We start from the raw sequence: 12,961 nt of genomic DNA on the forward strand, positions 1-12,961 counted from the left end.
CTGCTTTAGTGTCTTCGTGTATATATATATATATATATATATATATATATATATATATATATATATATGTGTGTGTGTGTGTGTGTGTCTGTGTGTGCGTGTGATATATATATATATATATATATATATATATATATATATATATATATATATTAGGCTACAAAAGTCCTTTAATATCCAATTCGCTCTTCCTCGGAATTAATATATTTTAAGGTATGTTAACCGAAGGGGATTTTTTTAATTGATAATTATTTCGCCCTCTCGTGAATTCGAACCAGCGCACAGAGGAGAAATCAGGACTTCAGTGAAGTTACCGACTCCGCCAACAAGTGAGGCCTCACTTGTTGGCCGAGTCGGTAACTATACTAGTCCTGATTTCTCCTGTGCGCGCTGGTTCAAATCCACGAGAAATTGTTATCAACTAAAAAATTCCCCTTCGGTCAACATACATGAAAACATTAATTCCTAGGGTAGAGCGAACTGGATATTAAAGGACATTTGTACCTTAATGTTTGTATATGAATCACGGTGATATATATATATATATATATATATATATATATATATATATTTTATATATATATATGTGTGTGGTGTGTGTGTGGTGTGTGTGTGTGTTGTTTGTGTGTTGTTGTAATTTGTATACGTATGTATGTATGCATAGATGACCAAAATGACCGGGAGCAGATTATGTTACACTCGAAGAATAGCTGTAGGGAAAATAATTTACCTTAATAATAAAAATATAATAATTTGGATTAACTTTTAAATAAAATTCCAAACTTGTGTAATGAAATATCTGGTATCATTTTCGTAATACCAAATGTTCTCGCATCACTTGAAGAGTCAAAATCTGAAAATGCTGTGGTAGCAAACACCAAAAGCAACTGTATTTTACATCCTGAAAATCCTTGATGAAAATACACTATAGCATTCTACATCTTGAAAACACATCCCTTTGTTAATAGTATACAGACAATTCATACGGTATAGTTCTAAAGACCGCAAAATGCATCTTTACTCTAGGATACTCCTATTAAAAAAAAACTATTCAGCTTAGCTTCTACGGAAAATCCTTCAAAATATGTTTCAAAATTGATATTAAAAGAAATACAAGGGAACATCGGAAGAAAGTCTCAGACTGGATGTTCGGCAAAAGGACTTGACAAACATATGCTGTTAAGTATTATTGTGTAAAAGTCCTGTTTGCCAATCCACTATCCTAAGATGCCACACGAAGAAACAATTCGGATGCCCGTCTTATGTGACTTTATAAAAGAAGAAGAAGAAGAAGAAGAAGAAGAAGAAGCATCATGTGCATTTTGGAAGTACTGGAAAGGGATTTCTGCGTAACAAAACTGCTCTGGGGACCTTCACTTGAAACAGAACCACTGCAAAAATAAAGCAGGATGGAAAGCAACCTCTCAGCATGATCTATAACGAACTTCATATTATACCCTTTCATGTTGGCATTGGCGATATAGCCTACGACTCGTGGAGCTCTTCTGTAGATGAGAACAATTGAGGAATCACCTTTCCAGAGAGGAGAACATTTTAGTGAACATGAAACATCCCTCTTAGAGCTAACATAATGTTCTACAGGGAAAAACACATGACAGGGAATAGGACAACGATATATTGTACGGCAAGCACAGACATGCTAAGAATGTTTCTAAGAAATAAGCTAACTATGACAACAGCGTAATTACTATTTTATAAGACAATGAACACCAAGAACTTTATGAAACGGAAAGTAAGGAAAATGATCATTCCAATATATCGAGCACGTGGGTACAGAAGGAGTCAGAAACGTTAACCTATAGTAAATGAGATAATTAGTACTACATGGGAAAAGCTAGAAACATCGCTGGAACTGGGAGGGAAACGAATCTCTTTCAAGCCGGATAACAATTGTATCACTCCCAAAGGAATGCGGAACCAAAACTAAAGCTTTCCATATTGGCCATGTATGCTGTTGAATTATTCAATGACATACAATATGTAAGAAATGGCATACATGAACATAAGAAGGCTTAGAATAGAACAAACGGAAAAGATCAACTTTCTTACCGTAAGTCAGGTAAGCGATGCTAGAACAATTATGAAAAACACATCATGCATTATGCGATTATTTGGCTTATAACGGGGTTTCACAAGTCCTCCTTTTCAGGGTCCATTTATTAAGCGTTTACACCAGTTATAAGCAATAAATTCATGAGTCAAGAAAGGGAGCAAAGAGATTCACGCGCAGATACAAGTAGTGGACTTCCTAACAAAATATATGGTACTATAGATTGACATTCAAAGGCATCATTTGCCAACAGGTAGCAATATTTGAAAACGGCCACACGATAATATTAAAAAAGATAAAAATAGTATTATCTCTAGAAGCAAAATCATACCGAAGTTGGAAGCCACGGCGTGTAAATTGGACGGAGCAGATACTTGGCGTCGGGAATTGTTAGAAGTTTTGGTGAATTGACGGCCCAGTAGATGCCGTTGACAATAACTGATGCATACGGGGCAACCTGTGAGGGAGAAACATGTTACAGTGACTGGGAAGACTTCGAAAGGCTATTGAATTTAAGATTTGTAACTCTTGCGCACAAAAGAAAAACTTTTTTCATGTCCACAAAGAAAGGAAAAGTGAGTCATGTTTGAAAATCGACATTTTGACGATCTACTTATTGGTAATTTCTACAATAACTGGACTGACTACCTTATTTGGTTAACAGTCTTAAGAACCGTTGAATTCACATAATCTGCATTTCATATGACACATTACTAAAATCATGCTTACTAACTGACAAGTAAGTAACTTACTTGGCAGTGACGAGATAACTATAATGCACTAAAAATTAAGTGCCAGTTTTAAATAGATGTCTTTTTACAGACCTTATTTTGAGTAGTGGAGAAATTTTCTGCATAGTTCATATCTAACTGGATAAGAGACGCCCTTGCTTATATAATAAATAGGCTCTGATCTTACCTTATGAGCAAATACAGAGATGTATCTTTCTGGGTGTTCCTCATACTCTACTGCATCGTATTTGCCACCATCTTTTCGAACTAAGTGGTCTCGACGGCTTACTTCACATGCATACAGTTTGTTCATAGCTGTAAAAAATAAGTGAACGAATATCTGAGAAATGGACGACTAATTTACAAATATTCGTAACATGAAAACCAAATTGTAACTCAAAGTCAATCATAGAGCCTGATGTTCCTCCTTGAACTCAAACTCTTGAGACTGAAACTCACCGCCGTGTTCGGAGACCTTCCTCAAGGCCTCCACAGACACGTATTCATGAGGTAACTCTTGGAATATCTCCTGGGCCCCTTGTGACACGTTGCCAGTACCCGTAAAGACGAAGGTCAGAGGACCAATAGATTTGGGCATCATTCCTAAGGATATCTCGTATCCGCTGTCACGGATTACTTGTCTCGACATTTCTGTGTTGCGGTAGTTGTGGGCAGGACCGATGTGCTACATAAAAAAAAGGGAGAATAAAACATTCTTTGGGAAGTAGTTTTGATACATTATGCAATTACTAAGATATTATTGACACAACCATTGCAAACAACTATTGAAAACATAAATGGTTTTTGTACATTCACAAAATTGTACATTGTTAACGACTTGCAAATTCTGGTTTATTTACCAAAATTCCAAGGATATGACACACGTCGCAACTTATTTTCAGCGTTATATAGAGAGTTAGCTTTAATTTAATTTGTGTGAATTACCATGAATGGAGTATGGTGGCCTAATGCAAGAAGTCGCAGACCCAGCCCGTGCAGAATATTAATCATACCAGCAACTCCAGCGTACTTTCCAAAAGCTACGACACGCTGCCCTCTTTCGTCACACATTTTTTCATAGTCAATAAGACGAATGTTCTGTGGGAAAGACACATTTGTGATAACACATTAGGGAAAACCTGAGAAGAAGAAAATATGTTCAATAATAGCAGCTTGACAGCACGTGTGGCGATTGCACATCTTTGTTCTACGGAGCAGCGTGGAAACAAAACCACAAAGTAAACTTTTTAAAAAATGAAAAACAAAATTAGATTACAGTACATAAGAAATCTGGTTCTGGAACGAGAAAGTTTTCTGGGGCGTTACCTATTCGTTAAGTTTCATGCGATACAAGGCGGAGAAATCAACATACAAAAGTTCCTCTTAACTATGAAACAAAAATGACATTAATCCCTTTTTCGCTTACTCGGGGAGTAAGTCTACAAACCACTTTGTTGTTGTTATTGTTGCTGTTGTTCTTGTTGGGGGAGTAGGAAAGGTCTGTGGAAGAGTCTAAAAAGGTCTGGAAAAGGTGTTTCGCGTTGAGTTAAAAATCCAGGAATTTTAGATAGGATATTGATGATTTATTTATTAGAATGAAAATAGAAAAAGGTAAATAATGTGCGTGTTAAACAGTACAAAAAAATGATTTCTAATAAAATATGGCGTATATTTTAATTTCCGTTGGTGAAACAAGGCTCTATTTGTTTGTAGATTTTAGCACATGCCCCAGTAAGCTGGAGGTCGGATCATGCCTTGTTTATATATATTCTTGAAACTGGAAATGAAATAAAGTGACTATATGATACACTAAGTGACCTTGAATTTTATTATTATTATTATTATTGCTTAGTTCTTTGTGAACCGACTTAAAGAGTGTGTCTCCATAGAATTTGATGAATACTGTCGAAGTGCTACTAGATACAAAGAAAACGAACTGATAATATATGAATCTGAAAATAGTCTGAATATCAAGGTAACAAAGCTTTGTGTGAAAATTAATTGTTCTTATATTGATTAAGGTGGGATGAAACATGGCCCAGGATATTTTAATCCTATAGACTAAGTAGAACAAAGCACTGAGGCATTCGGGTGCTAGATAATTGTTTACCGAAAACTGTCTGGAACAAAGTTTACCTTAACACAATGGAGGGCGAAATAATAATCATAGATAAATCCTAAATATTATTTTTTAACTGGGTTTTAAATTGTTCATGAGACAGAATTCCCTTTACCTGCATTTCATTACCTGAAGAATTAATGGACACTAAACTACTTATCAAAAACAAAAGGAAAATATAAACCCAACAATTCAATTTCATCAGCAAAATACAACTCATAACCAACAGCGTTTACACGGAAAGAACTTGTGCTTTTTGCACAATTGTTAAAATCACGTAAGACTTTTCAACCTCTCTTAAACTGCAGGTGAGATTTAACAATACAAGAAACGAAACATTACCTTTTCCAAGATGGCATCGAGCAGAGGCATGTTTGCTTCCTGGGCCTTTATCGTGTGCGAGAAAAAGCAATATGTTCTGTTTGGAATGAGCTGGTCAATTGGTACTTGCTTCACACCAATGACAACTGGAGCTTCGCTAATATCTTCTTTGATTTTGGCTCCTGCATTTTGGTAGGCCTGCCAAAGAAATGATTTTTATAAGTGCTTCCTCTTATTTCATCTTGTATCGGGATGATGTCCAATGGATAGACAGAATAATTAGTGAAAAAAGGTTTTTAAAAATCCATAGAAGATTTGTGGTTTTCTTATACTATTATTGATTAACAGCAAAACACATAGTTTTTAACCCGTCTAAATTCGCTCATTTACTTCCCTACTGATGCCAGTACAGCTTCCCCAAAAACCCAAGGGATATCGAAGAATAAATTACTGTGCACAAAAAAGAATCCATGTTTATTTCAGTCAGACAGTCTTGCCACTAAATATCCCTCAACTAACGAGACGAGAAAGAATGAAAAAAGTAGACATCGTTGGAGATTTTTTATACCTGTGTGAAACAAAGGTAGAAAACGAATTAGAAGCCAGACAAGAGGCACTAACTGACCTGCATTGGGTATGCACGACGGTTCGATGGCTGTACAATGACAGACACCCCATCTTTCACGAGTTGTCGTACATGGGAAGGTCCAAGAGGCGCTCGCCTTTCCCACACACTCTGATCTTCTCGACGAATTGCTAAACACCGTCCCTGCACATTCCGCTGAAACAACACAGAACAAAGAACTGTTATAAATGAAAAGTAAGTTTTGATTTACGATATGTATGTACTGCCGATATTAAAATTATACTTTTGTTGCCATCTCTTGATTTCATCTTAGTTGTTTTTACATGTACTACTGTATTATTATAAGTAAAACGTCCCACAAGAAAGCAAGCATGGTGTAATTGGTATCAGAACTGTGCAGCTGCAACTTTAAGATTAAGGCATGACATCCATGCCCTACCCAAGAGGGGAAAACAGAAAAAACAAAATGAAGTATGCCTTAAATTGTAACATCAGTTGAGAACTTGGAAAATGAATTATTCTTTGCTTACTTTATATGAAAAGGCACAATAATTGCCTCGTGACTGTGCGTAGGTATACATTATTATCCATATATTCGTCAGTCAAATCGCCGTTGTTTTAAATTAGCCATCTGGTAAGTAGGAAAGTAATCCAGGTCACGATTTTAAGTTTTTTTATAGTCAATCCGGTCGCACTGGATATTAGCATACAGTTTTGTTAATTTTCAGAGATAGAATCTTTCATAGATAGTGACCACCAGCAAAGTTCGGGGTCATTATCTAGGACTATTTCTTGGGGGTCATTAGCTTTGATATTTACAGTATTTTCTTTACCTTTTTACTTTCATCCCATACAGGTTTGTACTAAACACTCCCCGGCGCGAAAGTGGATACATACCAGAGATATCTTAACTATTACATAACGTTTCCTGTGGATATGTGTTCGAAGTTCGAACTGGAAATTTAGTTTTTATCGTATAGTGTATGGTGTGATCATTGTGCTTGGTGTTCTCTGGTCTGTTTTGTCGGCTGACGTGAGCCGCGGTTTACTGCTCAAGAAATGACCTAACACCAATCGCTCATTTGGAGCTGCTAAAAAGAGAATCTTGGCGTCAGGATCCTGCAAGATTTTTGCGGCAAGGGGGTTGCTGTTGTCTGTTTGCCTATTGCCGTAGTTTGTATCCTGGGGAAGTAGGAAGCAGCGACATGAACATCCTTATTTTCACAGGTAAGAGATATTGTTTGCCAGTCATGGTAGGTTTGTTTAATTGACCATAAAGCTACCATTCTAGCCTAGGTTTGGTAGGCTTTAACAGGTTATGATGAAGTTACTTCTTGGTGAGCTTAGTTTCTTGGCTGTGCGATTTGCTGCTGTACCAGGGATGTAGCCTATTTCGTTACCTAAATTTTGAAAGTTGCGATTGTTTATGCAAGTGATTATACTTTTTATGCTTTATATGTATAACGTTTTATGGTTTGCTGAAAGTTTACTGCTTTTTCAACTGTTAACTATTGTGACTCATGCTGGATACTGGGGCCTACTATTCAAGCCTATGGTTTCCATAACCATTTTAGGTTAGCTTGTTATAATATCGGGCTATCCAGTGTTCATGCAGCATGGTCAACCCACAGACTGGAACTGATCCTATTGATTTCTTTTGACTGGCCAAGTTTCTGGAAGGTAGCTAAATGTTACTCATAATAACTGGGACATATAGGAAATAATATTTTTGCAGGACGATTAACAAGCTTTGCTTGAAGTGTATTATGATGTAAAGCCTAGTAATCACCGTATTAGCTTACAAAGGGAGGAAAATACAGGTAAATCATTACATTCTGATGCTCATGTGAGAGATCAGTTGTTCGTGTTTTCAGAAAATAGTCCATGCTGTAAATTTAGTGGAAAAAGAATTTAAATTTACAGGCCATGACTTCCAGCCAAATTTTGGAAGGATTTTTGAACTTCAAAAAGGTTTTTGTTTCCTGGAAATCAGTTCTATTACAAGCTGATTCAGTTCCAAGAAAATCGGACTCGTGTAAAGCATTGTGGAATCCCTCATGAATGTATAAATTGTCGCTGTAAGAATATGATTTGTAATTATTGCAAAAGAAAGGGACACGTAAATCGAATTTGTAAGCTCATATCAAATGGTTGTAATAGTGATGACAAGCATACTCACAAACTAGTAAAAGATGTGGTTGTTTCATGTGAGAATCATGATGAGCAGCTTCTGTCAGTTAACTATAAATAAAATGAAATAACTGAGGTGGATTGTGGTCCTGCTGTTAGCGTTATATCTATAGATTGGGCTCTTGCGTAAGGTTTAACCACTGACAATTGTAAAAAAAAAAATAAAAAAAAATCATGCTTATGATGATGTAAAAATTAAAGTTTATGGAAAGGTGTTCGTAGATGGTGTTTTTGATGGTTATGATGTACATCATACTTTTTTTTTAATGTTGTAGGACGTAATATTGATTGGATATTGGTGCATTCATTAATGGGAATGGGGTAGATTTGTTTGATGGTTATTCAATCAAATAATAAAACCAAGTGTTGGTTTTGTTCCTAACTTTAATGTTAAAAAGAATTCGACTCCAGAATTCAGTAAACCACGAATTATTCCATATCACTATAAGCTAAAGGTAGAGAAAGCTTAGCTTGATTGGATAAAAGATTGTATTATCGAACCTGTTAGTATAGTGATTGGGCAGCTACAATTGTTACAGTCATGAAATCTGGTAAACAGCCAGTCATGTTAGTGGTGACTTTCAGGAACTGAACCAGTCCTTAATTATATCGCGTTCAGTATTCATTATACCCGCACCTGATTTAATTTAGCAGAGATTTGTAAAAGGGGCAAGGGACAATTTTTTTCCACTATTGCTTTAAAAGAAACCCTTTTTACAAATACCCGTGGATGAACCGAGTCAAAAGTATTTACGTGGTTCGGAAGTCGTGTAAAACCGTTGGTCCCCGTTGCTGAATAACCAGTGATTCCATGCAACGTAATAACACCGTACGAACAAAAGTATTTAGTTAAATACTCATAAGAGGCTGTTTCAGTTTAAAATGTTGCCTTCTGGCATATCTTCTTTCCTTTCCATTTTCCAAAGGTTTTACTAATTTATGAAAGATATTGGTGTCGAGGCATATTTAGATGACTGCATTGTTAGTAGTGGAACTTAGGGACAATGTGGACTTGGATTTCGTAGAGTCGAGAATACTGAAAGAGCTTCATGCTTAGATTAATAAGAAAAAGTCTTCTATCAAGGTTACTTAATTAGAATAGATTTGGTTGTCGCATCGTAAGTGAATGAGTTAGACCTCCCCAAGAAAGTTAAAGCCACATTAGATGCGCCTATCCTACTCGTGTGGCAGATATTCAGTCCTGTATGGGTACGATTACTTACTGTTGTAAATTTATCAGACTTCCGTGAAATTGGTTTATTACCAATAAAATGAGAGTAAAAATAAACAAAGTGTAATTGATACTGTGAAAATGATTTAGCAAGTGGATTAATATAACTTTGATGGAGAGAGACAATTATTAGTCTTGGATGACGCTTCACTAGAAATTGGAATAGGTTGTGTTTTGCTACAACGAATTGGTGGATAGGAGATTCCTGTGTATTTTGCAAGTCAAAAGCTCACACCAGGTAATTGGAACTATGCTCATATGGACACGGAAGGCTTCCTCTAGTTTTTTGGCATAGACCCAGTATTTCTTAATTGACATCAAGTTTGAGGCTCATACATGCCAAAGATTTATTTGGTAAAACGCATAAAATTCCTAATCAAGGTAATGCTCGCATTCAATGTTGGGCGTTGCTTTTATCACATTGTAATTTTGACATTAAATAGATAATTAGTAAAGAAAACGCAGTGGGAAATACCCTTAGTAGATTGCCGGATAATGATTTCAAAGTAAGAACTCCGGTTGAGTATATCCTATTAAGTCACAACGCAGTTTTGAGATCTAGTAGAATTAATTAATCCTTCAAAAAGGTCTAAAGAAGTTCGAGTATCATTCTTTAGATACCACAGTGACAATATTTGTAGTTGCCGAAAAAAAAGTGTGCATAGTACTAAAGGGTATTTTACTGCAGAATTGTTGTTTGACTGTTAAGACAAGTGAATTTAGACAACCCATCAGTTAGTGAAAAGGCATCCGAAAGGTGAAACGGCTGACGTCCGCAGCATTGTAGGCTACTGCTTAAAAAATAACAATAATAAATAAAGAAAAATGAAGCATTACGTAATACTGTGGCCTCATTTGTCGTTTATTGTTCCACGATTTAAGTCTGTTATGAGATAATATTACTCAGAATCAGCGTGATACGATTATTGGAAATGGTATAGTTACCCATGTCCACTCACATACGTTTGTTTTCTATGGATAGACGATTCTGTTGTCTACAAATATATTCTGGTATATTAGTGTGAAGGATGGTGTATTTTGTTTTTAAGACTTAAAGCAGATTTATAGATACGAATAGAAATGTAACAAACACTTACTTGGGCCTACATGGAAGTCTATCTAAAATCAAAGAAAATTTGTTACTTTTGAAGGGGTAACAATTATAAAAAAAAACTATTTTTATTTTTCCGAGCTTAAACGAAGACCTGGCGGATCGCTTAAAACAATGTTTGCAAACAATAGCTCTCTTCCTGTCTCAGCCTCTGCATTCAATAAAAACCGAGAACGTTTAACTTTGTTTCTGTTATCTTTAAGTTTTAAGTGTTAGGCTACAGGAGTCATGAACGTGACGTCATCAACACGTTTTTTCCAAATAATAACTGCTGGTGGCAAAAAGCCATTTCCCTCTTCTACCTTATCAGAAGAACGTTGATCATGTAAGTTAATCATAGTCTTATTTATAAGCAATGGTTCAGTCGTGGGTTGTTGGAGGATGGACGAATAGGTGGAGAAGGGAAGTCTATAATCTGTTTTTTTCCATCTGTCCATCCGCCTGTGTTGGTCGCGCATGGTAACACTGCGTCCCGGGCATTAAATAGTTACGCTATATGTAAGTTTTAGGTAAATGAAAGGATATCTTGGTGTACATTTGCAACTGAAAAGTGTTTTGATAATTTACTGCATGCAAATTACACCGTTAATATTCGAAATAGGATGATATTTAAAGCCCGGGACGCAGTGTTACCACGCGCAAACACCACAGGCGGTTGGATAGATGGAAAAAAACAAAGTATAGTATCCTGGCAGTCATAAACTGTCCAACTCAAGCAAGGCTTAAAAACTATATCTGGTGTCTGTACTACCAATTTGAATTTTAGAAACGTCTGCCGCCAACCAGTGCTGAGAGTGACGTTCCAATAATACTTTCGTGTCACTACCAACAGGCAACAAAAGGACAGAAGTTTTCACCCATAAGTATCTAATTCGTCATATCTTTCAATAGGAAGTTGATCTTTATGAATAATATAATTTTATGCAAAATATTAGAGAATAAAAGCTTTTGTGTATTGAAATATTCAGATTTACGTATTTTTGTTGACATCGTTTCGGAAGACTTCTCAGAATGCAGGCAGTTTCACTACATAGAAAATTTAAAATGATATTAATCCACAACACGTCTATAATTACCTATTTTAACCCTTATACCAAAAATAACTAAATAAGATTATAATTTCATGTTTTTAGAGTAAAAAATAACGATAGACTTCATAGGAGCAACAGCTGGGATTCACAGAAAATGGATCGAGATAAAGTATCAATGAATTTCACAGCCTTCCACTATCAGGAGTGTAGCGACACAAACAGTTTGCCCTCGTGTGAAAGTTGTTTGAAGCTACTGGGTTCTAAACCTTTAAGGAAGGCAAAATAATATTTATTTTCATTGAATAAATATTTATTGTTGCCTTGGAATGTTTTTTCTCTCATGGTAAGTGAAGTTAGCAGACTGAAAAACTTAAAGCATAAGCAACTTGGAGAATATTTTTTCACATTTTGAGAAATTAATATAGCACTACACGAGAATACATATACAATGTAATAAGCAAGAAATAAACATTACCCTGCCTTATATGTACAGTGCACAATACACTTGGCAAAGTTAAATTAGGTGAGAGCGTTGTCTGCCATTGTTCGCCTTTGCCCACCAGCGTACTACACACGCGCCAGATATGCTTCGCTTGTGTACAAACATAATCTCTCCTATATACACTCACAATAGAATCAGTTTATATTGCTTGAAAAGATGAGCATGTCAGTATTCACCCAGAAATTATCACTTGAAGCCCGTGCTTGCTCGTTCTATGAAGCTACCTAGCAACCAAACGACTTATATTTGCACATCTTCTGCTTGACTGCCTTTGTGAAACCCAGACGAGCACAAAACTTCGCAAAGTATTTCCTGCGTTGTTGATGAGCGGAAATCACCATCATCAGTGTATCCAACAATGTGAAACAAAAAAAGCGGGGGTGGGAGGAGGAGGAAGAAAAACAAACATACTCACACTTATCCATCTTCTTGCTTGTGCCGAATGGGAGGGCCAGCACCGAGCCATGGAAGGCGCGGCACTTAGCACGGAGGACATGTTCTGAAAAAAATTAATAATTAGTATTCGATGCACTGAAGTAAATTAAGGAAAGCAGCGATTAAATAGCATTTTCACGCACTACCGTATTCATCTTTGTAAGAGAAATATACCGAAGAATGTCTGTTTTTCACACTATCGTAACTTTGATGCTTGGTCAATTTGACTTTTTAAGTGAGAATGTATGGCATAATTACATTTTTTTAAAATGTAAAATCGGGTTTTGTGTCAGGTTCCAATTTTTGTTTAATGCCAACCGCCTACAATAAAATGCCTTTCGGCTCAAGCTCTTTAGGTTTACATATGTGCTTTTCATCGCAAGTCGTAGGAATCTTTACATCGTGAGATTTTTCTCCAATACGTGAATTCCTGCAAGACGTTCATGGATGCCACTACAACCACAGCCATTAAGTCCTTAGGAAAAGAACTATGGCCATTATGGTGGGTAACCATCTAGCTCAACATGTGAGAAATTCTAGTTACCTCCCACGCCAGATAAAATGCAATTGAGCCTCTTCCCCGAAATATCTGAACACAAACGAAACCAAGTTAACGCAGACAAGAATATCTTG

At 36.2% G+C, this 12,961-nt stretch overlaps 1 protein-coding gene across 3 annotated transcripts in view; it reads right to left on the reverse strand.

Annotated features, from left to right (window-relative positions):
- LOC135216389 (alpha-aminoadipic semialdehyde synthase, mitochondrial-like) overlaps positions 1-12,961 on the reverse strand; it is an 84,972-nt gene that overhangs the window by 46,123 nt on the left and 25,888 nt on the right. For all 3 annotated transcript variants that reach the window (XM_064251665.1, XM_064251667.1, XM_064251666.1), the window contains exons 2-8: positions 12,309-12,392; positions 5,868-6,023; positions 5,264-5,440; positions 3,748-3,900; positions 3,262-3,487; positions 2,990-3,117; positions 2,403-2,528 (exon numbers count right to left, since the gene is read on the reverse strand). In XM_064251665.1, the coding sequence (XP_064107735.1) occupies positions 2,403-2,528; positions 2,990-3,117; positions 3,262-3,487; positions 3,748-3,900; positions 5,264-5,440; positions 5,868-6,023; positions 12,309-12,389 (1,047 nt within the window). In that variant the 5' untranslated portion in view covers positions 12,390-12,392. The remainder of the gene's footprint in view (positions 1-2,402; positions 2,529-2,989; positions 3,118-3,261; positions 3,488-3,747; positions 3,901-5,263; positions 5,441-5,867; positions 6,024-12,308; positions 12,393-12,961) is intronic.

The sequence above is a fragment of the Macrobrachium nipponense genome, chromosome 6 (genome assembly GCF_015104395.2).
Source record: "Macrobrachium nipponense isolate FS-2020 chromosome 6, ASM1510439v2, whole genome shotgun sequence".
In the NCBI taxonomy this organism is placed as follows: Eukaryota; Metazoa; Arthropoda; class Malacostraca; order Decapoda; family Palaemonidae; genus Macrobrachium; species Macrobrachium nipponense.